This window comes from Protomyctophum parallelum (genome assembly GCF_964188405.1).
Source record: "Protomyctophum parallelum genome assembly, chromosome: 12".
Lineage (NCBI taxonomy): Eukaryota > Metazoa > Chordata > Actinopteri > Myctophiformes > Myctophidae > Protomyctophum > Protomyctophum parallelum.
The window spans coordinates 12,083,829-12,110,200 of NC_139712.1; the positions used below are offsets into that span (position 1 = coordinate 12,083,829).

The 26,372-nt window shown below is 42.3% G+C and overlaps 1 protein-coding gene across 1 annotated transcript; it reads right to left on the bottom strand.

Moving 5' to 3' along the window:
* LOC310867507 (NACHT, LRR and PYD domains-containing protein 3-like) lies at positions 1 to 25,689 on the bottom strand (the record flags this gene model as incomplete). Its single annotated transcript, XM_083777621.1, has 11 exons — positions 1 to 8; positions 98 to 343; positions 1,377 to 1,438; positions 1,952 to 2,110; positions 2,998 to 3,171; positions 3,973 to 4,146; positions 5,589 to 7,051; positions 7,238 to 7,470; positions 8,382 to 8,697; positions 24,988 to 25,157; positions 25,626 to 25,689. 11 exons carry the CDS (start codon positions 25,687 to 25,689, stop codon positions 1 to 3), a joined length of 3,069 nt encoding a protein of 1,022 aa, XP_083633747.1.
* Between the last annotated feature and the right edge of the window lie 683 nt (positions 25,690 to 26,372).

Below are 26,372 nucleotides of genomic sequence, written 5' to 3' on the forward strand. Positions count from 1 at the left end.
TCAGTCACCTTCCCATTGTGGCTGACATAGTAACTGTCATCATCACACCACAGACTCCAGGACATGACACTGCAGCCTCCAAGCCGACAGTCATCACCAAGTCCTTTCCTGCTGATTCTTCTATCAGTCCCTGCTATATGAACATCTCCACTGCACTCTACCTCAGAGTAGCAGCGTTCGCTCACACTCTCTGCACTCAGAACCTGAGGCCATCCATCAAACCTCTGAGGATGATCAGGATACTGATGACTCTGTCCCTCCACCCGTGTGACCTTCCTGTTGTCCTCAGACAGAGTGAGTTTCCTGTGTGCTGTGTTTGTGTCCAGTGTGAGACGCTGGGAATCTGATGAGAAAACAACACAGTAAACATTAAATACATTATTCACTGACTAAAACACACACACACACGAAGATGTGCACAGGCACATGCACATGCACGTACACACACACACACACACACACACACACACACACACACACAGACACACGAAGATGTGCAGGGGCGGTCGGGCACGTACACACAGACATTAAGATGTGCACACACGCACGTACATACACACACACACATACACACAAATATGTGCACGGGTGCACGTACGTACACACATACACGTACATGCCTGTACACACACACACACACACACGAAGATGTGCACATGTAGGCACGTACAGTCGTTCACACACACACACACACACACACACACACACACACACACATATGTACGTACACACATGAAGATGTGCACAGGCGCGCACACACTCACACACATGAATATGTGCACAGGCACATGCACGTACACACACACACACACACACATGAAGATATGCACAGGCACACGCACTCACACACGAAGATGTGCACATGTAGGCACGTACAGTCGTACACACACACACACACACACATACACGTACACACACGAAGATGTGCACCGGCACACGCACGTACACATATGCACATACACACACACACATGAAGATGTGCACAGGCGCACCCACGTACACAGTCACACACACGCACAGGCGCACACACACATGGAGATGTACACAGGCGCGTGCACGTACACACACACACACACACACACATGAAGATGTGTACGGTCACACGCACGTACACACATACATGAAGATGTGCATAGGCACGTACACACACAGACACTAAGATGTGCACAGGCACGTAGTCGTACACAGACAGACGGACAGACAGACAGACAGACAGACAGACAGACAGACAGACAGGCGGACAGGCGGACGGACGGACGGTCGGACGGACGGACGGACGGACGGACGGACGGACGGACGGACGGACGGACGGACGGACGGACGGACGGACGGACGGACGGACGGACGGACGGACAGACAGACAGACAGACACTCACATCTTGAAAGGAGTCGAGGATTAATCCAGTGATCTATCCAGTGTTCTCCTCCATGATTCACACTGTAGGAAGAAATGATAAAACATTTCTATTACCATTGAATGATAGAGAGTATGAACATGCATCACTTCATTAAGACTCTTCAGCTCACATTCACCATTAAACATTTATTGAATAAAGCTGTGGTTCTCAACCAGTGGTCCGGGGACCACGAGTGGTCCTTAAGCATTATGTTATACTTTAACTATTGAAAAATAGTAGATCTACAAGCTTATAGCGTGCCACAGAGTGGCGCGCTACGAGCTTGTAGGTCTGCTATTTTTGAAAATTCGTGAAAATGTGGCACAAATCTTTGAATATATATTTTTTCAACGTTTTATTTAAATTTTTACGTCAGGCCTAAATGGCATTATGTTATAATTTAGCTATTGAAAAATAGCAGATCTACCGCGCTACGACCTTGTAGATCTTCTATTTTTGAAAAATATGCTTGTTGCACCGACTGCTTTAGTACTGGTTGCACCGAAAAACTTATTTTTAACCAAGATGGATGGACACAGTCCAAGTCGACTCACTTGACAGTCTCCAGTCCAGCAGAGAGCAGCGTCTGCTCAGCATCTCCTCCTGGGTGGTTACGGCTGAGGTCCACATGCTTCAGATGGGAGGAGGGGTTGAGGGCTACAGCTGAAGCCAGAGAAGAACAGCCTTTCTCTGTGATCGCACAGCCTGACAACCTGCAGAGATATCCTCACTTTAACAAACTGCTGTTGATGCTCCAGTACAGAGAAAACTCTATTTACCTCAGAGTCTGCAGTACAGATCCACACAGAATAAAACTCTATTTACCTCAGAGTCTGCAGTACAGATCCACACAGAATAAAACTCTATTTACCTCAGAGTCTGCAGTACAGATCCACACAGAAAAAAAATCTATTTACCTCAGAGTCTGCAGTACAGATCCACACAGAAAAAAACTCTATTTACCTCAGAGTCTGCAGTACAGATCCACACAGAAAAACACTCTATTTACCTCAGAGTCTGCAGTACAGATCCACACAGAATAAAACTCTATTTACCTCAGAGTCTGCAGTACAGATCCACACAGAATAAAACTCTATTTACCTCAGAGTCTGCAGTACAGATCCACACAGAATAAAACTCTATTTACCTCAGAGTCTGCAGTACAGATCCAAACAGCAAAAAACTCTATTTACCTCAGAGTCTGCAGTACAGATCCACACAGAATAAAACTCTATTTACCTCAGAGTCTGCAGTACAGATCCACACAGGATAAAACTCTATTTACCTCAGAGTCTGCAGTACAGATCCACACAGAATAAAACTCTATTTACCTCAGAGTCTGCAGTACAGATCCACACAGGATCAAACTCTATTTACCTCAGAGTCTACAGTACAGATCCACACAGGATAAAACTCTATTTACCTCAGAGTCTGCAGTACAGATCCACGCAGAATAAAACTATATTTACCTCAGAGTCTGCAGTACAGATCCACACAGAATAAAACTCTATTTACCTCAGAGTCTGCAGTACAGATCCACACAGAAGAAAACTCTATTCACCTCAGAGTCTGCAGTACAGATCCACACAGAATAATTTACCTCAGAGTCTGCAGGTGACAATGTGGACTCTTCACTCCGGCACATAGAAGCTCAATTCCAGAGTCCTGCAGGTTGTTCAAAGTCAGGTCTAATTCTCTCAAATGGGAAGGATTGGAGGCGAGAGCCGAGGCCAGAACTTCACAGCTTCTCTCCGACAACCAGCAGTTCTTCAGACTAAATGAAGAATACAACCAGATGAGGAGGAGAGAGAGAGAGAGAGAGAGAGAGAGATTTTAAGATGAAGAAAATACATATTCCTGCCATACAATTTCCGTTGGCTCATGCAGCATAAGTTTTCCACATAAAACCTTCTCTCCCACTGGGTTTTTAGATATTGATCCAAAGTTCATGTTTAGAACGTTTTGTGCATTTTGATCAAACTGTCGGGGGCTGACCAGCCTGCGTGGGGGCTTACTGATGTCTAGTTACGCCCCTGATACTCAACACCAATTAGGAATTAACATTAATATAAATATCATTCAAAACTAGGGGATGACACAGAACACATTCAACCACTCATAGTGTCATCAGAGGTGTTTAGTGTTTTAATCCATTCTGACCTGAGATCAGATTCTAAAAATGTCTTCTACATCCTGACAGTTTTCTGAAAAAGCTGTTTCTATGTCAGTCGTTCTTCGATTCTTTTTTCAAAAATAGCAGACCTACAAGCTCGTAGCGCACCACTCGGTGGCGCGCTATGAGCTTGTAGATTTGCTATTTTTCAATAGCTAAAGCATAACAATGCTAACACCAAAAGGGGTTCCCGCCCAAAATGGGTTAAATGTAGTATCTCAGCATAAAGACTACATACATTAGTCACTGTATCTTATCAATATTAAGGTCAGTGTGAGTTACCATGATATCAAACCTTATCCACACTTCAAATAAAGTACCACCTCCATAATAACTGCATTATAATCACTTACTATAACAGAACGTAACCAAATAAAAATAAAAATGGTAAATTAATCTGACCTGAGAATCTCCAGACAACAGTTTGGGCTCTTCAGTGCAGCACAGATGAGATCCACTCCGGAATCCTTCAAGACGTTTCCACTCAAGTCCAGTTCTCTCAAATGGGACGGATTGGAGCTGAGAGCTGAAGACACAACTTCAATGTGTTCCTCCTCGAGGTCACAGCCAGCAAGTCTGTAATTACAGATAAAATGTAAACTCAGATATGATCAAAACAGAACAGACCACGTTCACTGTCAAAGAGGTTCCCTGTGGAGCTGTCTGAAATGTGTGTGTGTGTGTGTGTGTGTGTGTGTGTGTGTGTGTGTGTGTGTGTGTGTGTGTGTGTGTGTGTGTGTGTGTGTGTGTGTGTACTATTTACCAGTGTCCTCATTCGTTATTCTACAATGAAAACAGACTATACCAAATGAGAAATGGACCGTACCATTAGTGAAGGGGTGTACAGAGGATGGTCTTTTAAACAATGAGCTTGGTCATTACGTTCACACGTTACTTAATACATTTAAATGTAAGTTCCACGATTTCCATCTGTCTTCCACTTCTCTGTTCTCTGTTCTTACTGACATCCTGCTAATGTCTGAAGAACTAGATTGAATATCTTTTAGGTGCCTTTCACACCTAACGTTTGCTTACAAGGTCTGGATCAAGACCAAATGTTTACATTGTTGTGTCGTATATGGACTCAATAATTTGTCATTCTATAACCAAATGGCACACTGCTAAAGTAATGTGGGAATAATTCTATAGTCAATGTGAGAGTCTGTGCATAGTGAAGTAGCCTGGCTGGCTGGGTGCGACAGGAATTAGCATGCTATTGTTTCCACCAAGAGGGCAGTTGATTAAATCAAACGTCACTATATATGCAATCCCCCACTGTTGATATGTAAACGTGTAAAACACCTCTATTTGATGGAACTGTATAAAATGTGACTTTGTAAGTGAAAGAGGGAGTCTTGTTGGGGCAGCCTGACCGCACGGTCAGGTTGTGCTCTGTGCTCTGCGGCCACAGCTCACGGCGCGGAAGCTCTCTGTCTTTTGATTGCAATAAATACAACTCTGATGGATCTTCAATTCAGCTCATCTCTCTGCCTGCGTGTTTTTCCTCATCCGACCGTCTGAGGCTTTGCCGAAATACTCTTCGTACTTTGTCTAGTTAGTCCAGTTTTAGTTAGTGTACTTGAAGTAGGAATATTTACTTCAGTTGCATTTTGCATTAGGTCTGCTTAGCGTTCACAGAGGACTTTGTTAAGCAAACCAAAATATTTAACAAATGTCATGCGGTCGTTGTGAGTTGTGATTTTCATTATGTATTACTTTCACACACACACACACACACACACACACACACACACACACACACACACACACACACACACACACACACACACACACACACACACACACACACACACACACACACACAGTAATTTTAACTATATAATAATGTTGTCATTTCTCACAATGACTCTCTCTCTCTTTCTCTCTCTCTCGTGTGTTTGTATGTGTGCACATTGATGTGTTTATTTTGAATGAATGAATGCATTAATTAATTAATTAATTAATTGAGTCTATGTGTAAATCTGCTCTAACATGTTGGTAATCACATGACTACTAACCTGGCTGTTGTGCAGTTGCTCACAGCTGGGACCAGTCTCTGTCGCCCCTCCTGTGATGTGTTGCATTTCTGCAGGTCCAACACCCCCAGAACCTCCTCTGACATCTGCAGCATTCTGACCAGAGCTGAACACTGGGTCTCAGAGAGTTCCTTCCCTGACTCCAGGTACTGTTGGATCCCCTGACTTACTGAGAGGGCCTTCATCTCCATCAAGCATTGGAAGATGTTGATACATCTGTCAGGAGAGCCACTGCAGGGATCCATCTTCTTCAGGTTGCTGATGGCTCTCTGGATCTCCACTGGACTGTTCTCTGCCTGAACCAGCAGACCTCCTAACTGTCTCTGGTTGTCCTCCAGTGAGAGACCATGAAGGAAACGGACAAAGAGGTCCAGGTGGCCCTTTTCGCTCTGCAGAGCTTTGTGCATAGCAGCCTTCAGGAAGTCAGACAGGGAGCTTTTGTGGTTGAACTCATCATTGTTCAGGAATGCCTTCAGGACCGCCAAGTTCTTCAGAGTGAAGAAGGGGAACCCTCGCCTCTTGTTCTTCTGTGTGAAACAGTCAAACAGGTAGACAGCAGCCAGAAACTCCTGGATGCTCAGATGAACAAAACAGTAGACGGTTTTTCCCTGGTTGTATTTACTGTCTGGTTTGAAGATCGATGTGCACAGTCCTGAGTCCACTGGGCCCTCTCTGATGTCAATCTGACATCTCTCCAGGTCTTCTTGGTAGAAAATGATGTTGCTTTTCTGCAAGTGTTCAAATGCCAGCTGTCCCAGCTTCTGGAGAAAAGCTTTATCAGCCTCTGTGAGTTCCTCTTGTTTCCCACCATGCCTTAACCACTTCCTCTTCATCAAAACAAACAGGAAGTGGCTGTAAATCCCAGCCAGGGTCTTGGGGAGCTCTCCTCTCTCATCCGTCTCCAACATGTACTGCAGAACATCGACAATGATCGAACAGTAGAACGGGGTTTCACACATGATGTGGAGTTGCTTCGATGCTTTGATGTGTGAGATGATTCTCTCAGCCTGCTTCTCATTTCTGCATTTCTTCTGGATGTACTTCACCATCGCGTCATCAGTGAACCCTCTCACCTCCGTCATCACGTCAACCAAGCCATCAGGGATCTGTTTGGCTGCTGCAGGGCGTGTGGTTATCCAGAGGTGAGCAGAGCGAAGCAGGTTCCCTTTGATGAGGTTGACCAGTAGAACTTCCAGAGGGACAGCCTTGGTCAAATCATTAGAGCAGTCATGCTTAGATTCAAAGTCCAGCATCAAGTGGCATTCATCGTAACCTTCCAGAACAAACATAACATTGAAAGGACTCTGGTCGTAGTTGGGGATTCCTGATATCTGCATCTCAGTGAAGATGTAATCAAGACCATCTTCTGGAATGCATTTGGTTACGTAAATGCATTCGTGGATAAGCTGTGCCAAACTAAACTCTCGCCCCTTGAGCAAATTGAGCTGGCGGAATGGGAGCAAGAAGATGAGATGGGGATCTTGGGGATCTTGATATTTTTTCTTTGCCCAGTCAGAGAGAAACTTGTGTGCGAGAAAGGTTTTCCCGACTCCAGCGTCACCAGTGGACAACACTGTTCTTATGGGTTTGTTTGGTCGAGAAGGGTGTTTGTAGATTTGACTGAGTTGGACATCCGGGCCTGCTTTCTTCCTCTCCATCTGAGTGACTGCAGGATCGCTGCTGATCTTTGTTTTATCAATATGCGTGACGGTGAGACGCGAGTAAGATTCATCAAATTCCTCCCTCTCCTCCGTTTGTACTGCCCCTACAGGTAAAGACGCAAATGGTTCCCTAACGTTTGTCTGGAGCTTCTCTTGGTAGTGTGTAATAGGATGGTCACCTGTTCGTGTTTTCACCAGGACAGCTGAAAGGAACAAAGCAATTCATTTAGATATTGAGATAAATTAGCAGATAGGCACATTATTGTTAACATAACAGGAAATAACAGGAAAATGAATAGAACGGCATGATTTGCTTACATGATGTTACGACTTCACTTGTTTTACTAAATCTTTATCAATCAATGCCATAATGGAAGTCAATGAGACAAGGAGTATTGCATCAGAGTGATGTCACAGATACCCGACATTTCCAATACTTCAGATCTTCAACAGAACTAATTAAGTCTAACTAATGAAGGCCTCATGCAGACTCAGCGTTTGTGAAATATGACAAATTTAAAGTGTTTGTTATTTAATAGCCATGCAAATGGTAAATGGTGCATTTATACAGCGCCTTTATCCAAGGCGCGTTACATAGATTGTGCATTACATTCACCCACTCACACACACATTGAAACACGGATGGCAGCGGAAACCATGCAATGCACAAACCTGCACATCAGGAGCAATTAGGGGTTCAGTGTCTTGCTCAAGGACACTTCAACACTAACTCTGGGAGAGCCCAAATTCGAACTGGCAACCTTGCGGTTTCCATCCGGCCACTCTACCCCTGAGCCAACGGCGCCCCCTAGTGGCCACTCTACCCCTGAGCCACCGGCGCCCCTATCCATGTGCCATGTGCATTAACTGGGGGTCCTTTCCATTACATCTGTTATATCTGTGTTTGAAAAGCACCTTTTTACATAAAGGACGCATAAAGTGCCTCTTCGTTTATTTTTTCTCATAACCTCTTCATGTTTTGTTCTCATCAAGGTTCTGCCAACAGTTCTAGGCGATATACTGTGTTTATATATATATATATATATATATATATATATATATATATATATACATACTGTGTTTGTGAGTTGTGTTAACTTGTCTCTTCATCTACCTTTGGGTGTGTTTGGATCCACTAGATCAGAGGTTTCCAAACGCTGGTACGATGATAATCTACCGACTAGATCATTCCTGGTGATCTTCTCCAGAACATTCTTCAGGATCTGATCTGCATTACTGGTGTATTTCTGCACGATCAGATCCACAGTCTGCGTCCTGTCAGCGTTCTCCAGATGGCTCTTTGGGATCGGCTGGAGACCTTCAGGGTTTCCAGGTTGTTGGAGATGCCACTGGAAGACCTTTAACTCGTCGTTTCCCAGATCCTCCAGAATCTCCAACATGCGGTCCTTAGGTGTATCCATGGCATAGTCCTGTAGAAACAGAGGATGTTAACATCTTCATGGTCTAGTCCTGTAGAAACAGAGGATGTTAACATCTTCATGGTCTAGTCCTGTAGAAACAGACGATGTTAACATCTCCATGGTCTAGTCCTGTAGAAACAGAGGATGTTAACGTCTCCATGGTCTAGTCCTGTAGAAACAGAGGATGTTAACATCTCCATGGTCTAGTCCTGTAGAAACAGAGGATGCTAACATCTCCATGGTCTAGTCCTGTAGAAACAGAGGATGTTAACGTCGTCATGGTCTAGTCCTGTAGAAACAGAGGATGTTAACGTCTCCATGGTCTAGTCCTGTAGAAACAGAGGATGTTAACATCTCCATGGTCTAGTCCTGTAGAAAAAGAGGATGTTAACATCTTCATGGTCTAGTCCTGTATAAACAGAGGATGTTAACGTCTCCATGGTCTAGTCCTGTAGAAACAGAGGACGTTAACATCTCAGCATCATTTCCTAAATGCTTTGGGTGTGAAGACACAGAAGCCAAGCTTTAGATGTAGTTTAATGTACATCAGACAATTCACAGTGGTGTATATTTCTGCATCCCATGGTTCTACAAACTTATATGTTAATTAACTTAATGTTTTAACATCAAGATACAGGTCAATGGAAGCAAAGCCATATAGACTGAATACTGTGTGTGTGTGTGTGTGTGTGTGTGTGTGTGTGTGTGTGTGTGTGTGTGTGCGTGCATGCGTGCTAGGGCTGACCCCAAAGAATCGATTAATCGACGTCCGTTCGATCGGCACGGGACTCGATCTTGAAATAAAAAATGGAGTAGTGGCTAATGGGCTAATTATGATTCTAATCCGAAGGTTAGAAACTTGGCTAATTGTTATCATTATGTTTTAGGTGCATGAGATCAATCTGGATGGTTCATCTGCCGGTTCCAGCACGACTCAAACCACATTGGAGTCAACAGTGAGGAGGCTTACGGATCACAGGAAGGGTGCCTTAACCGCTGGACTTGTCTCAATGATTGCCATGGACATGAGACCAATAAACATTATAGAAGGAAAAGGGTTTAAACGTTTCATGAAAATAGCCAAAGAGAGAGTATGTCTCAAGTGAACTTACTGTACAATTTACAATTTACAATGTAGGCATTTAGCAGACGCTCTTAATCCAGAGCGACTTACATTAAGCAAGAACAAAAAGCATGGGAATACATCACATAAAAACATTTATCATGAAACATGCATAAGCTAAGAAAGTAACAGTGGAATATCTATATAATGAAACTATAAATATAAACTATACATATATACTATACTATGCTATACATATGTACTATGGCGTGCTATGACTACATACAATGCAATTATAGTGCTGTCTACATAACATGCTATAAGTCTGTATCAAATGCTATCTAAGTCTACAGAAATGCTATCTAAGGGGGTAGGGTAAGTGCTATGGGCCATGATGGAGTCTGAAAAGGTGGGTTTTCAGACTACGGCGGAAGATTGGGAGTGATGCTGCAGTTCTGACTGCAATGGGAAGTGCATTCCACAGTTTTGGATCCAGAAGGGAGAAGAGTTTGGGACGTGTGGAGCATTGTCCCGGCGTTTTTAGTGAGGGTACTTCCAGCTTCCCTGCGTTGGCTGATCTGAGTGTGCGGGAGGGTTTGTAGGGTTGTAAAACACAAAGTCATAAAGAATCCAGTTCCTAGTGAAATTGATGAGTGCGCTGCAGTTAGTTTCACAACGGATATATGGTCCAGTATAAAAATGGAAGGATATATGACGGTGAGAGGTCACGTGATAAGCAGCGACTGGGAAATGAAAAACTACGTGCTAGAGACCACACAGGTGTAAACATTGCAACAAGTCTTGGAGAAGTAGAAGTGGTTGAATATAAATATAAATCCATATTCTGCATAGAGCACCGAAGTCTGACGTCACTTTCAGTAGAGGGCGTAGGTCCCCAGGTTCATGTATTTTTTTAGTTGCATTGAAATCGCCATAGGAGGATTTTTAGATTGCTTCATATAAGAACTGTGTTTGAAAAATAAACATGTCATCCCGGCCGCTTCACTCATATGGATATGAAGAATCAACTGACTGAGAGAAAACGCTAATGTTACTGCTACTGAATTAGTTACATTTTCGCTAGAAGCAGACTGTATCATATATGAGTGACTGACTGTTGCAAACGACACAGACACCTCGCTGACAATAACGCCGAGACAGCTTGTTTATTTTTGGACCACAACGCTTATAGTAGACGATATTAAGATCACCCCATGTTATTCTCCATAGAGAAATTACTTCCGCGAACCAGGGGAATCGAAGGGATGAGCGAGTTACGTCAGGACTTCGGTGCTCTATTCCAAGAACATGAAGTTTTACCTGAGTTGTTGTGGTTCCACGTCTCTCACCATAAAAGGAGTGTCTTCGCCGCTCTCACAGGACAGGAAACAGGAACTGACCATAAAAGGACCTGACAGGCAGACAGACAGGCAGGCAGGCAGGCAGGCAGGCAGGCAGACAGACAGACAGACAGACAGACAGACAGACAGACAGACAGACAGACAGACAGACAGACAGACAGACAGACAGACAGACAGACAGACAGACAGACAGACAGACAGACAGACGAGGTGTGAGTTATGTTTCTCTGGAAAATACATTGAAATATGATAAGTACAGTTACAGTTGTTCAACATTAAGGATACTTTATGTAATATAATTATATAGAGAAAATACTAAGTACTACATTTACATATGTATTAATATTGTACTTTTGACTGTTACGTTTTAGAGACAAACTTAATACAGCCTAGTACTTAAACCCTACGTCAAACAGTCAGAATTGTAAACAGTAGGTACAGTGTGACACGTTGTGAGCTTGTAGATCTGCTATTTTCACATCAATGCATTGGCTGTAACTCAGAGTGTACCACATGGAACCAAATGGACCCTTACAGGTCTGTAACTCAGTGTACCACATGGAACCAAATGGACCCTTACAGGTCTGTAACTCAGTGTACCACATGGAACCAAATGGACGCTTACAGGTCTGTAACTCAGTGTAACACATGGAACCAAATGGACGCTTACAGGTCTGTAACTCAGTGTACCACATGGAACCAAATGGACGCTTACAGGTCTGTAACTCATCCTTGTGTACCACATGGAACCAAATGGACCCTTGCAGGTCTGTAACTCAGTGTACCACATGGAACCAAATGGACGCTTACAGGTCTGTAACTCCTTGTGTACCACATGGAACCAAATGGACCCTTGCAGGTCTGTAACTCCTTGTGTACCACATGGAACCAAATGGACCCTTTATGGCCATGAAAGTAAAACACAGTTTAAAGTCTAGTTTCATATTCTTTCATTGATGAATGAAACAGAAACAGAACATTATATTTGGTTTTAGGGTTAGGAAGCCATGTTTTCACCCGCTGTAAATTATCACATGCAATCCTGGGCGCTACGCTCCCTCTGCCAACCTGGGGAGAGCAACGAACCGACCTCATACTGAAATACGCCAAGATAATAACCCAAGTAGATGGCTGTTTTCACTGTTTCAAATTCTTAAAATAACATAAAAAAAACTAATTTCACAAGGTGAACCCCCCCCCCCCCCCCCATAACAAACAGTAACATTGTTACATAATGTATACAACTCCCCCCCCATAACAAACAGTAACATTGTTACATAATGTATACAACCCCCCCCCCCATAACAAACAGTAACATTGTTACATAATGTATACAACTCCCCCCCCCCATAACAAACAGTAATATTGTTACATAATGTATACAACCCCCCCATAACAAACAGTAACATTGTTACATAATGTATACAACCCCCCCATAACAAACAGTAACATTGTTACATAATGTAAAACTCTCACCAGACATGAAGTTCTTCTGTTTTCAGCGTGGAGTCAAAATGGAGCCGGAACAATCGGTCACTCTGATGATGAAGCAATGTGTGACACGCCTGTGTGTGTGTGTGTGTGAGTGTGTGTGTGTGTGTGTGTGTGAGTGTGTGTGTGTGAGTGTGCGTGCGTGCGTGTGTGTGAGAGAGACAAAGCAATAAATCAGGAACAAAGTCTGCACACAAACGCGCACTGTATACGGATATAACTAAACTTTGCCGTTTCATAGCCACTGTTAATTCACAGATCTAGCGACTCCATACGCGTATTATTATGACTGTATATTTAGAGCATTTAACTGTACTTAAAAACACATTATAAACACACTTACGCAAACGCCATGTCTCCTGTTCATTACGTTGCTTCAGATGAACTAGAACCCACATTGTACATGCTGCATCATGTCCTGTGACAGCACGCCTTCCTCCTTCACCATGTCTCATAGTATACGCAACAATAGTATAACACATTTTACCCCCCAATTAACTGTATTAATATCTACATCCCTGAGATACTGTAATTGGTTGATAAGAGGATTTCTGTTATTTTTTTTTTATTATTATATTTTTTATCCCACGATTTTGTAACCCATTTTTCACCCCTGTGTCAATCATCTATTGTGATCCTGGGCTCTACACACCCTCCACCAACCTAGTCCCCATATATGGGGGACAAGGGGAGAGCAACGGACTTGAACTCATGCTTCCTTCATGCCCGAGTGTCCAAGTTGCTCCTTTACACCTGACAGGGGGGAGTTTCCCTGGTTGGACGTAGCGCGTGGAAGGAACACGTTATTCCAACCAGTTCCTTTCCCCTCCATCAGGCGCCCCGGCTGGCCAGGGGGAGGCAGTATAGAGACCAGTTCCTTTCCCCTCCATCAGGCACCCCGACTGGCCAGGGGGAGGCAGTTTAGTGACCAGGATTACTGCATGTTTTTGTGAGGGTACCTACCCTAGGGGACACGGGGAGAACATGCAAACTCCACACAGAAAGGCCCTTTCGCCAACCCCGCATTCTGATTTCTGTTCTCATATACAACACAGTGTTATATGAGACAGTAGGTGAATCCCAATTGGGGGTGTTCGCCCTACAAGGTGCGGTACTAGGTAGGATAGGGTAGGGCACTGCACTGGCACTACACTGTGTAGGTTGCATAGGGCACACGCAGAGGACATGTCTGTGGATTGGGACGGCGTTCACTGGGCTCAGCTGGGCCGAGTGGAGCTGGGCGGAGCCAAGCGGAGCCCAGCGTTCTCGACTGGCGGCCATTGCTGTTTACACAGACTGACCGCAGTGTTGTTAAAAGTTGTTAAAACTACTTTTTTAGCCCACGGAATTTACTTTCAAGTAATTCTTGGGGAGTATTTAGTTGTTTAAACTTCATGTATGTGGTCAATTAATCATAAAAGGGCCTATTTAAAAATATCCCACAACGGCGTCGGAGAATTCAGAGAACCGTAGGTCTCGCTTTGGGGGCTGTCAGCAGAGAGCTGTACCCGTTTTTACCTCTCCTTTGTCGGCGTGGGCCGGGGCGATTGCCCCCGTTTCTCCTGCGGGGCGACGTGGTGCCCGTGTGTGATGTGGGTCTGTTGTGGATGTTTGCAGCCTGCATGCCGTTCGTTTCCAGTTGTTTTGTTTCCCCGGGTGTCGGGTGCAGTGTAAATAAAAGCTATAAAATGTCTATTATTGTTATTATTACTACGTCGAATCTGATTTGGCTTGAGTCCTGACTCGTTGCAAAGAGTTGCTGAAAGGAAGGATATACCAACCTGCCTATAGCCTGCTATACACTTCATAATGATAAATGTTTTTACATTTGGACAGAATACAGACTATCGTCGCATCTGCTGTTTGATTTGTATTAGCAGGCACCGATCAATCACTGATCATATAGGCTAAGTTTATTAGTATAAACTGTTAATTCAACTGAGAGAAATCAATTCATCAGAATTATACTCTTAATCAGTTAATTACATTTGCATTTACATGAATGAAAAGGTTAAACCAGGCCAACTCTCAGCTCCAAATGGATAGGCTACATTTATCACAATATTATTTTACTGTGTAATCTAACACAAATCTTACAAATGCTGTCACTCAGTTATTTAATTTAGGCAGAAAATATATCACTGAATAGTGTATGCAATTAATGCATTCAAAAGAGCTGAATAAATGTTTTATGGACCCATAAGTGATTATTATTTAATAATAATAATAATAATAAAACTTTATTTGTATAGCACCTTTCATGACATGAAATGCAGCTCAAAGTGCTTTACAGAGCAATGGAGCATTAAAAAACAAACAGTAATGCAATACAGTGAGGACATGAATAACAAAAAATAAAAGATCAATTAAAAGCAATGTTGTAGAAGTGGGTCTTGAGCTGTGCTTTAAAAATGTCTGCCTGACGAAGGCTGCCTGACGAAGGTACAGTGGGAGCTTGTTCCATGCCGTCGGCCCGTAGAAGCAAAAAGCTGCTTCCCCGTATTTTTTAGTTGCCATTTCTTTAGGCAAAGCCAGCAGGCCAGCAGTGGAAGACCTTAGGGGGGCGGTTTGGGACATATTTAGGCAGGCAGTCATGTAGGTAGGAAGGTGCGAGACCAGAGAGCTTTATACACAAGTAAAATAATTTTAAAATCAATCCTAAAAACAACCGGAAGCCAGTGCAGTGAAGCCAAAACTGGAGTAATATGTTCTCTCATCTTAGTTCTAGTTAAAACTCTGGCTGCTGCAATTTGGACAAGTTGTAATCTGTCAGTTGTTTTCTTAGGCAGTCCTGAAAAAAGTGCATTGCAGTATAAATCAAGCCGAGAAAAAACAAAGGCGTGGATTAGCGTTTTTGCATCGTCCAAAGACAAATAGGCTCTGATTCGTGCAATATTTCTAAGGTGAAAAAAGGAAATCTTGGTAACATGATTAATGTGTTTGTGTGTGATTAATTTAAGTTGTTTTGCCATACCCATTTATTTTGCCATAAATCAGATAGCTTTAAGGTACGGCCATGACAGCAATGGTAGGAAAAAATATATATAATATTAATCATATTCGGATATTCGGTTTTCGGGGGGCCAACTGTTTCCTATATTCGGTATTCACTGCAGTTTCGGCCAATAATTTCCCTTTCGGTGCATCCCTAGTTGTATGTATGAGTATGTAAATAGTTCAATTCGACTTTGTAAATACATTTATTTATTGTTATTTTGTCTTCGGTATAAAAATGAATGAACATTGAACAAGGATACCGTATCTCAGACTCAATCATGTAAAAAATAACGTCAAAATCAAGTAATTCCAGTAGAGAATTAACACAAATAAATACATAAAAAGTACATTCATTGAACATTGGCCCCTGGTGTTCCTGACCCTGCTCCAGACCCCAGTGCAGCTGTACCACTATGGTCTGGTATGGCCTCGGCTAGGCCTGGTGGTGCTGTAGGCCAGCGGTCCGGCTCCGCTCCAGAGACTTCCAGACATGGCAGTCTCATGTGGTGGTGCTGCTGTAGGCCCGCCGCTGCAGGCCACCTCCTCACCCGTCTTTGGATACATGCACTCCTAAGGCAGTGGAGAATGAAGGTTTCAGAACCACTGGCTTAACAGGTTATTTGTATGGCAGTAGTGCTACAACTCAGAATTCCCTTATTGTTAAAAAAATAAGATGGCTTTTGTGCTTGGGTAATAATTATGTTCTGTTGTGGTCCAATGATGACTTCACAACAGGTTGCCATGTCAAACATTAGAACTTGAAGTCAATACACCACGTTAACACAATAGAGACAATACATAATTTAACACAGATGCAACCATAAGAAGGTTAAAGTATTAAGTGCATTATACTATACATGGAATAAAGCTAAATAGACTCAATAATCTCAATGTAATGATGTTTTAGGCAGACCAGCTGAAGAAATGGCATTTCTGAGACTGTTCATGTTTCTGGAATATGCTTCTAAACTTGTATTCTATTGCTAGTTTGATCACTTTCACCTTAAAATAACATGAATTCATAAATGACTGAAAATAGCCAATCTACAAGCTCACAAGTCACAACATGTCGCACTGCAACGTGTTGTGAGCTTGTATATCTTCTATTTTTGGTGTGGACTTTTCTAGTCCTCTATAGCAGTAGTTCTCAAACATTTGACTGAGAGTACCCCTCTAAATAACTTTCATTCACGGCACGTCTGAATTACAATTGGTGTCTTACACACACAGACAGACAGACACACATACACAACGCATGTTTAGTTTAAGCACTGCAACGTCGGTGGATATTTTTTTCTTTGCAAGGAGTCAGGTTGAATCAGATTCGACCATATAGACTCGACGTGGTAATAATAATAATAACAATAATATAGTGGCTGTTATTTGTGGTGCATTTGACATTTGGGGGGGTGGAACGGTTGGGGGCGAGTTGCATGTGGGCTGTGGGTGTCCACAGTGGATTCATGTCATGCACGTGGATCGTTTCGCTCCGTGGGAGGGACGGGGGGAATCGCTTCGGCCTGTGCCGACCGGGGAGAGGTGGAGGCGGGTGCATCTCCTTGCTGGCAGCCCCCGGGGCGAGACCTGCGGCTCTCTGGATTCTCCGACATCGTTGTGGGATATTTTTGAATGGGCTGTTTTGTGATTGATTGACCGCATGTATGAAGTTTAAACAACTGAACACTCCGCTAAAATAACTAACGAAAATAACTAACGAATGAAAGTAAGTAATGAAGTTATTTAACTTACTTTCTTCCGACATCTTTCTTTTCCTCTTGTTGCTGCCCTCTGCTCTGCTGCGGGCTGGTGGGGAAGCGGTAGAAATGCCGAGAGCCTGCTCAGTACGGCTGCGCCGTGGCGATGTACACTGCACGGGGAGGGTACATCCCCACTTGCCTTTAGAAGCGGGCTCGGGCGGTGGAAAATAGTGCGTGGCCTAGTGCAGTGTCAACAGGACACTTATGCGCTCTGTGGAATGGGAAGCACTCCCGGCGCGGCGCTGTGACGTCATATACCACGAAATACGCACTTATCAGTGTCTACACTCTCAATTGGGATTCACCTAGCCTGACCTAAGCTGAAGCATTTCTGGCCTAGATGGGAGGGTCGCGCATCAGAAATGCGCGCACCCTGATTGGTTCACCGATCTGTCCGTCAGCCCCGGTCTCTCCTCCCCCTCCGAGTGCAGCACTGTTATTGTCTCGACCAGAAGCACTCTGAAGCAGAAACCACTGGTTGCTGGAGTAAATCATTCTAACGCTTTTTATCACGGATTAACATTTTGAAACTTACTAAAAATGGACGAATTCGAAGAAGACTTTAATCTGGCCATATTACAGGCTTGTGAAATTCATGGGGTGGACTTTTTGAAAGACCTACAGCGCGTTTGTTTGGATACACTCATATCCCAAAACCTTGATATTCTAGCTTGTTTTCCAACGGGTTTCGGGAAATCCTTAGTTTATCAAGCGTGGCCTACAGTTTGCAGTTTGCTATCAAACAAATACCCAGGCAAATTTCCAAAAGAAGCAATGGTTTTGATCGTTTGCCCACTGGATTCAATAATGGAGGACCAAGTGAAGTATTTGAACGAAAAGGGACTTTCCGCTGCATCTGCTGGTAAAGACGCGATCACAGACGAGAGGATCTGTAATGGAGACTTTACTTTTGTTTACGGATCTCCTGAAACCTTCGTTGGGAATGCCTTTTGGAGAAAATCCCTACAAACTCCTTTGTTTCGCGACAGACTGATTGGATTAGCTGTAGACGAAGTTCACACAGTCATTCAATGGTAAGCCTAAATTATGATTTCATAAATGTGTTATTAGAAATCCTTAAACTGTAATGAATGAATTGACTACATCTTGTTGTGTACAGGGCAACAATGTGTTCATAGGCATTTGATACTGAGAGTATGTAGCCTCGGTAGTCGCTACCTAGGCTTTCAGTTAAAAGTAGCTCCTGGGTCGTAAAACAACACTAAATCCCTGTGGTACAAATATAGCTGTTTAATAATCAAATACAATATCCCGTTCTTATTTGGGTTGATTGATTCGTTTATTGAACAAATAATAGGGTTTGCTTTCGTTGTGTTTTTTTGGGTGGTTGTAGAGAGAAACAAAGACAGAAATTGCGGGACAACAAAAACATTACAACATGCTATTACAAAAAAACAAGAAGGTTTTAGACCGCCCGTTATTTTAATTTGATTAATAATGTGGTCTTTATGAAGCCATACTTTAAAATGTATTATAGAAAGCTCAACAAAGTAAATGTATGCACAGGTTATTATTTTTAAAAGCATAACATTGACTCAATGGGAAGTAGTTTTCCTTTTCTGTTATGTAGTTTGCACCCACCTTGGGCCAAGAGGTGTTGGGCCGCCCAACTTGGGCATTCAAATGCTAATATGGCTTTTGTTCTGCTGCCAGGTAGAGAGTATAAATGTTGAATACAGTACAGGCTTTATTTCCATTTATCTCTAATTTAAACTAAAACAAGCCTGTGTGATAGTCCGTATTATATATTTAATTCATTATCCTAATAGTCATGTGATTGTGATTTTTTTATGGATAATCACATGACTACTTGATTCTAGGATTTCAGATACTGTAAGTGTGTCCTATTCAATCATGTCATAATGCTGTTTGCTAATTTTCATTGTGTTTTTGTCTTTCTCACAGGGGCCAGTCAACACAAACAGAACAGCCCTTCAGAAAGTGGTGTGGAATGGTTGGCGAACTCAGATCATTGCTGCCAAAACCTGTGCCACTACTAGCACTTACAGCAACTGCATCCAAAGACGTTCGCAAGAAGGTGGTCAAGACGCTGGGTCTGAGACAGTATGTGGAGATTGTCAAAAGCCCTGACCGTGTGAACATCAGGCTAGCTGTAAAAAAGGTCTCAGCTGATCCAAACAAAACATTCTCATGGCTCATTCGTGAAGTAGAGTCAAAGGGAAAAGACACTGATAAATATGTCATATACTGTAATAGCATCTATGATTGTTCTCTATTGTGCATAGACGTTTTTCTACTGAACCTAGGCCCGAAATCAGTCTTTCCAGTTGGAGCAGAAGATGTAACCTCAAACAGAGTCGTAGACATGTACCATTCCAGGATAGGCGAGGATGAAAAACGAAACATTGAACAGTCTTTGCGAGACCCCTCATCTGTTCTTAGAGTTTTGTTCGCCACATCAGCTCTAGGTATGGGTGTAGATTTCAGAGGAGTTAACAATGTAATTCATTACGGGCCACCCAGGGACATTGAGTCCTATATGCAAGCATATGGCAGAGCGGGGAGAGACGGTTCTGCAGCACATTCTCTAATTCTGTATAATGGAAGACAGCTACAACATTTATCAGACAAAATGAGGCAGTATGTCACTGATCAAACAACCTGTAGGAGAGTAAAACTGTTAATGCTTTTTGATGGAGAGAAGTCTGATCCTTTGCCTATCCTGCATGAATGCTGTAGCAACTGTGCCACTTCTTGTGACTGCAATGACGAATGTGATGGGCAGATGAGTGCATTAGAAACACAGGCAGGGCAGGAAGCCCCTATTAAAGAGCGAACTGTTAGTCCTGATCAAAGAAGTATTCTTCAGGAAAAGTTAGAAGACATGACACAGCATATTGATCACGAAGGTTTTTATGGAGCGGTATCTGTTTATCATGCTACACAGTCTGATAACATTGGAGACCTCATTAATGCTGTTATTGCTAAAAGCAACGTACTTTTCACTTTGGATGACATATTTTGTAATGTCCAAGTTAGCAATGTCCAGGAGGCACTTGCAATAATGACCATTTTAAGGGATGTGTTTGAGGATGTTGAATATGATGAAGATGAAGAGAGCATGGATGATGACGACAGTGCAGATATACTGGAAGCATCATTCAGTGAATTAGAATTATGTGGTTGACAAAGTGTACATTTGCCTGAAAACCAATAAAACATGTCAGAGCTTCAAATAAATTGTCACGTCCTTATTTTAAGCCAATGTTTTTGATTTTTCCAAAAGGGGTGTGTTACAAAGCTATAAAGTGTAGTGGTCATGGTAATCTAATTGAAATGATTCTTAACTGCCCAATCATTTTGCTAGTGTAAAGTGTCAGTGGTGAATATATAATAAAGTGACATTATAAAGGGTTTCATTACACACTTTGATCAATTCAGACAGAGGTGTCAAACATGCATGTTCACGCTCCCCCTGAGCGGGGAGATGAGTGTATTTATCCCTTACATTAAGAGATGTTTAATTCTGACCACCCAGGTCACAAATGGTGAATAGACCCACAGGATGATGTGAAATATGAATATATGAATATGAATATGCTAACCACACCAAGAATATATACTGATAGCAAAGTCTTCACAGCTCTTAGCCATTGAGAAAGAATTTCAAGTATTCCAATTCCAATGTGGCACAGACAACGTTTTTTCAGTTGTACAGTATATCTACCGTGGTCAACAACCAACCTCTAAATATGTTTATGTGCTCCTTTTTTCTTAAACATTGAAAATAATGTTGTCGCCATCTTTAATGTTAACCTTTAGCAATGCCTGCATAATATCTGAAGTTACATATTTAAGGTGTTACTGTAATAGTTCATTTTTCATGAAATGAAAGCCTGTGTATCGAGGCTACTGTAATAGCAATAAAAAGCAAGGCTTTTGCACACCTACAAGGGCCCCTCGGCAAATACACATTAAAAAACAATTTACATCGATAAGGCAAAACCTCAATGAACAAAAGCACCATGATTAATGATGTAATTAGAAAATGAGGCTTTATTCACAAAATGTAAATAGAATATAAATATAATGAACAGATTATCGTAGGTGAATAGAAAGGTATAATACTCAGCAGACATCAGGACATATCACTTTATCTTGGAACAAACAATACCTACAATCTTGTTAAAACATTGAAAATAACAAATTATCTTTTTAATGGTATACTATAACCCCAGGCCACATTGATATGAGCTTGTAGATCTGCTATTTCTGAAAAATTGTGAAAATGTGGCACAGATCTTTGAATATATATTCTTTCAGAGCTAACGTTTAACTCAAATCTTTGCCTCGGGGGGGGGGGGGGGGGGGTCCCTGGAACATCATAATTGCAGATTGGGGTCGGCGGCCAATTACATATTCTTGGGGGTCCTTGTCTTGACATGAATATGTTTAAGAACCACTGACATAGAGACATGTTTTTTTCAGAAAACTGACATTTATAAAATCGCCCTCAGGTCTAAATGGGTTGAGCAGGGGCCCCAGGGCGGCGCCATGTGAAGTGCACCTGTTGCGAATGGCATTCCTTTTTTTTGTCAAGGATCCACTGGATAACCTTTCCTGCCTGCAATTTGTGCAGAGGATTGGCGCTTTGAGTTTTGAACGAGCTATAAGACCGCCCAGGCTTGATGCTAAACACATCATTCTCCTTCAAAACCCTAACCATCATAAGGATGTCCTCTTCCTTATTGGCTTCTGTGTGCCTTCCTGACTGGGGACTAACTCCACAATCTAGATCAAATTGATCAATGATTTTTTTCATTTCGCCAATTATTCTGCTCATCTCTTGGGCTATACCAAACTCTAGATTTGCCCCCTGTTTGTCCATGATTTCCTTTGTGTAACGCACGTAGTGCTCACAATTCAAGTCCAATGCAAAGTTTCTGCCTGCCACACCACTGATATTGACTGTCCTGTTCCACATAAGCCTGTGTGCTACACTAGGACTTTGCATTGCCGCAATATCTAGCTGTAGCTTCAGTGCCTCTAGACTGTACTTTGATCGGCCTGCCTGTTTAAAGTGTAGCATTTTGAATTTCCACAAGCGGCATGTCCTTTGACCATCGCCTTCCTTAATCGAGTCTTGGAAATCCCGTTCAAGCAAGGCAATTTTCAAAAAACCACTCTGATAATTAAAGACCCCATCAGAAGTGACATTGCCCTGACCAGTAGATGCACCCTCCTGTACATGATATGCCATTAGGACCTTATGTGTGTTGCCCATGTGCTTTTTCAGTTGTTTATGCGTTTGGAATGGACCTAAATCTATGCAATCCTTATGTCTGCACATTAGAGTTGTGTCTTTGGTTAGGGTGGCAGCGTGTGTTTCCCAATCAGCGTCTGTCACAGTGGCATCCATCTCAAACATTTCATTCATTATGTAGGTGTCAACAATATTTATGAGGTGTTTGTCAAACCATTTCTGCTTTTCTTCTTCTGAGCTGAACATTGAAGGTACAGTATTTCTCTTGGGTGTGTGTTGAACTGTGTCCATGTCAAAGTAATGCAGAGCAGCTGAAATTATGCATGCGTCTGTAACATCTCTGATGAATGTGTTGCCAGCTGTATAGTTGTCACCAAGTGCAGACGATGAAACATTTCTCCTGTCGATTAGATTGCGTAGTTGGAACATTGTGCCTTTTTCATTGTTTGAAGTTGTCTTGTAATACTCTTTGAATATAAGGTCATTAAAGTTCATGCTGCAGTGAAAGTCACCAATGCCTGTGACAATGCCAGTTTGTTTGCGTTTGTCCCTCCGAATGGAACGAAGGGCTGCGTCTGCATTTTGTTTTGTCAATTGGTCTCCTGATACTATTACTTGAATAGCCGGCTTATTGGCTGTCTCTCCATCCACCTCTTCAGCAATATAAGGGACATACTTGTCCTGAATGTAAATCATGGTGTCTACCATATCCGGTGATTTCTTCTCATCTGCATTAAGCAGTCCAAGGGGGATAATTTCATTTTTTTGGGTCATAATTGAGGAGTATTCATGAGGGATGTGCAATTTAACATTGTCTTTAAATTGGCTTAATTCCGAAAGATGAGACACCAGCACACGTCCAGTCAACACTTTGAACTCTTGTCTCAGAAGTTCAATGTCTTTATGGTTCGGCACTATCTCACGCATAGGAACATCCCGTACAGACCTTTGCTTGCATTGAGGGAGATGGGCGCCACTGACTCTTTCTTTGTTTCCCACCATTATCATCCAATGATTGTCTTTTTTCTGATTGGCCTTTGTCATACTGTGTGGCATGACACTGCGGTCCAAATTGTCAATTGTGATTTGGAAGGGGAAAGTCTCTGAAGTTTCCTAAGAAAGTAGTGGGATTAAAAGAAAAGAAAAGAAACATATTGTGAACTGAAAATTAGTAGTACAATAACGTCAGAAAGTAATCAACATTAGTGCTGTACGTGTACAGTATCAAAAGTAAGACATTTCCCTGTTTTGCTACAGAGAAAGTTTAGGAAAGACTTACATGTTGATCCAAATCTTGGGAGGAGCTAGATGTAGATTCATGGCGTAGTTCGACTGAAGATTTGCTGTCATCTTCCAAGTCCTATTAAAACATAAGTGCGACGAGTATAGAGGGCATATTTGCTATCATTCTTTTAAGCAGGATCAGGGTAAACATTAAATTCTAACAAACTGAACAATAGCATCTCTATTGGCCCAGGCCGTAGCGTAACGGTCTGGGCACCGGACTGGTAATCCAGTCGCAGTGTGCCGCGGGTTCGACTCCCGGACCCGACACAGCCTTTACTGCATGTCATCCCCCCATCTCTCTCCCGTTTCCTGTCAGCCTACTGTCTGTCCCTTCAAAAATCAATAAAAGGCGTAAGCCGCAAAAAAAAATATCTAAAAAAAAAAAAAAAATAGCATCTCTATTCCAGTAATATCGTATTTTGAAAGAAATTGCAACAAATAGTGTCCCAACACAACACTTATTGAAGCTGTTGTTGCTGAACAAATTCTGTCGACTAGAGGAATAAAGGGGAGAAAGTAAATACCTCTGGGAGATCCCATTCTACTAAGTATAATTAACTGGTTAATAATTTGTAACCTTTGATTTCAACATTTTATGAATAAATGAAAATACATAACTTTATTGGTAACATACCTCTTTGTCGGAAACATCAGACTCACATGATGACATATCAGCACCATATCTGACAGCTACAGCCTCTGGCATTGGTCCACTACCTGTGGACTCCTGTAGAAAACAATCGGTGCTGTAGTATCAATGCTGCAATGTACAACTGCTCCATTACAAGTCAAAGACCAGAATCCTAAATGTACTTGAGTAAAAGTACAAAAATATTGGCATCAAAATGTACTTCAATTGCTAAAAGTACTCATTTTGCAGAATGTCCAATTTCAAGTTTTCAAATGTATAAAGTATTTTTTTTAAAAGCAGATAAAAAAAAGTAGTGGTGTATAAGTACAATATTTGACTCTGAGGTGTAGCAGAGAAAAACTACAATTACGGTAATCATTCTAAACTGTACATATTTACTTTAAAGACCACTGTACACAACTGTACACATTCTTGAAATAAACATTTAAAAAAGTAGTACAATGTACCTGATTTTCAGGAACCTGGAGGTCATTGGCTCCTTGAGTGGGGGGTTTATTCACACCTGTGTCCACAGAAGCAAAAGCCGCTGCTGTAGCAGGATGGTCATCTGGGGGAGTGAGAGGGTGATCTGCCTCTTTCTCCATTACATTAGCTTCTTCTCTGGCAAGGGGGTGACCTGCAAAATATGACTTGCACACGTGTTTTTTCCACTTGATGACTTTTCTGTCCCATGTCCGTGCAATGTCTTTGAGTTTTTGAAGGGCACTTTCAGGAGACACACAGACCCCAACTTTCACTAATCTTTCAAAGCATCGTTTTTTGGCCCCACCATGACGAAGGACCATTGCATTACGATACATGTGAGCTGACATCATATGACACCGTGCCCTGAGTAGGGTTGAGCCAGCCATTGCCATAGTGCATCTTCTGCTCTTTTCATACACAATTGCACGTGGTTTGAGTGGGCTTTTTTGAAGGGCTGGGGGGTGCTTGGGGATATTACTTGCGCATTCCAAGAAACGATTGTATGTGGGCGCATTTGTTCTCCACTCTGCAACAATGTCAGCCCATTTGAAATTCTTTAATGAATTTAGTGTTGTCTGCCTCAATTTCGAATTGAATTTCAAACTTGTCAAAATCTGACATTCCTTATGGACCTTCTTCATTAGCTCCTCAACCACCTTGTCAGACAGTCCAGGAATCGCCATAACTGCACGTGGAATTGCTTGGTCACGTCTTCGGTATATCTTGTCAATCAGTGACTCATAGGGTCCAGTAATGATCCGGCTTTGGTAGGAAGAGGCATGTCTCACGCTGATCTATGGGGGAAAAACTCAATTACTTCAAAACAGTCTACAAGTTAATGGCTAAAACTAAAACTCATCAAGGTTTTGTTTAGAAGAAAAAAAACACATACTGTATATATATATATACAAACAAACCTTTGTTTGACGTCTCCGCGGCGTTCGTGGGTATGTTGGTGATCTTAGTGTTGGTTGGATGTCAGCACTAGTGTGTGTGTCCTGCTCCGTCTGTGTACATTCCGAATGGAAACTATAAATTAATTTGGTTAAATGGAAATGAAATGAAAAATGTATCCAAATGTAATGTATAATACCTGTCTTTGTGCAGGCAACACAGTGCCTGGACTAGAGGTTTTCTGTCTCACTGCAATTTCAATGGATTTGGGCCTGGTTGTCTGGGGCTGTCCCATTGGTGGTGATACACACCGTAGGCTCTCCCAATTATCCCAACTTGAAAGTGAAGTCTATAAGAAATAAGAGTGCAGTATTTGTTATTTTTTCTAAAAGGACCAAGCTAATACTATGACAATAAGCTAGTCTTTCTGTGGTCCACACAAAATCATATCACAAAACACAGAAGTGTCATT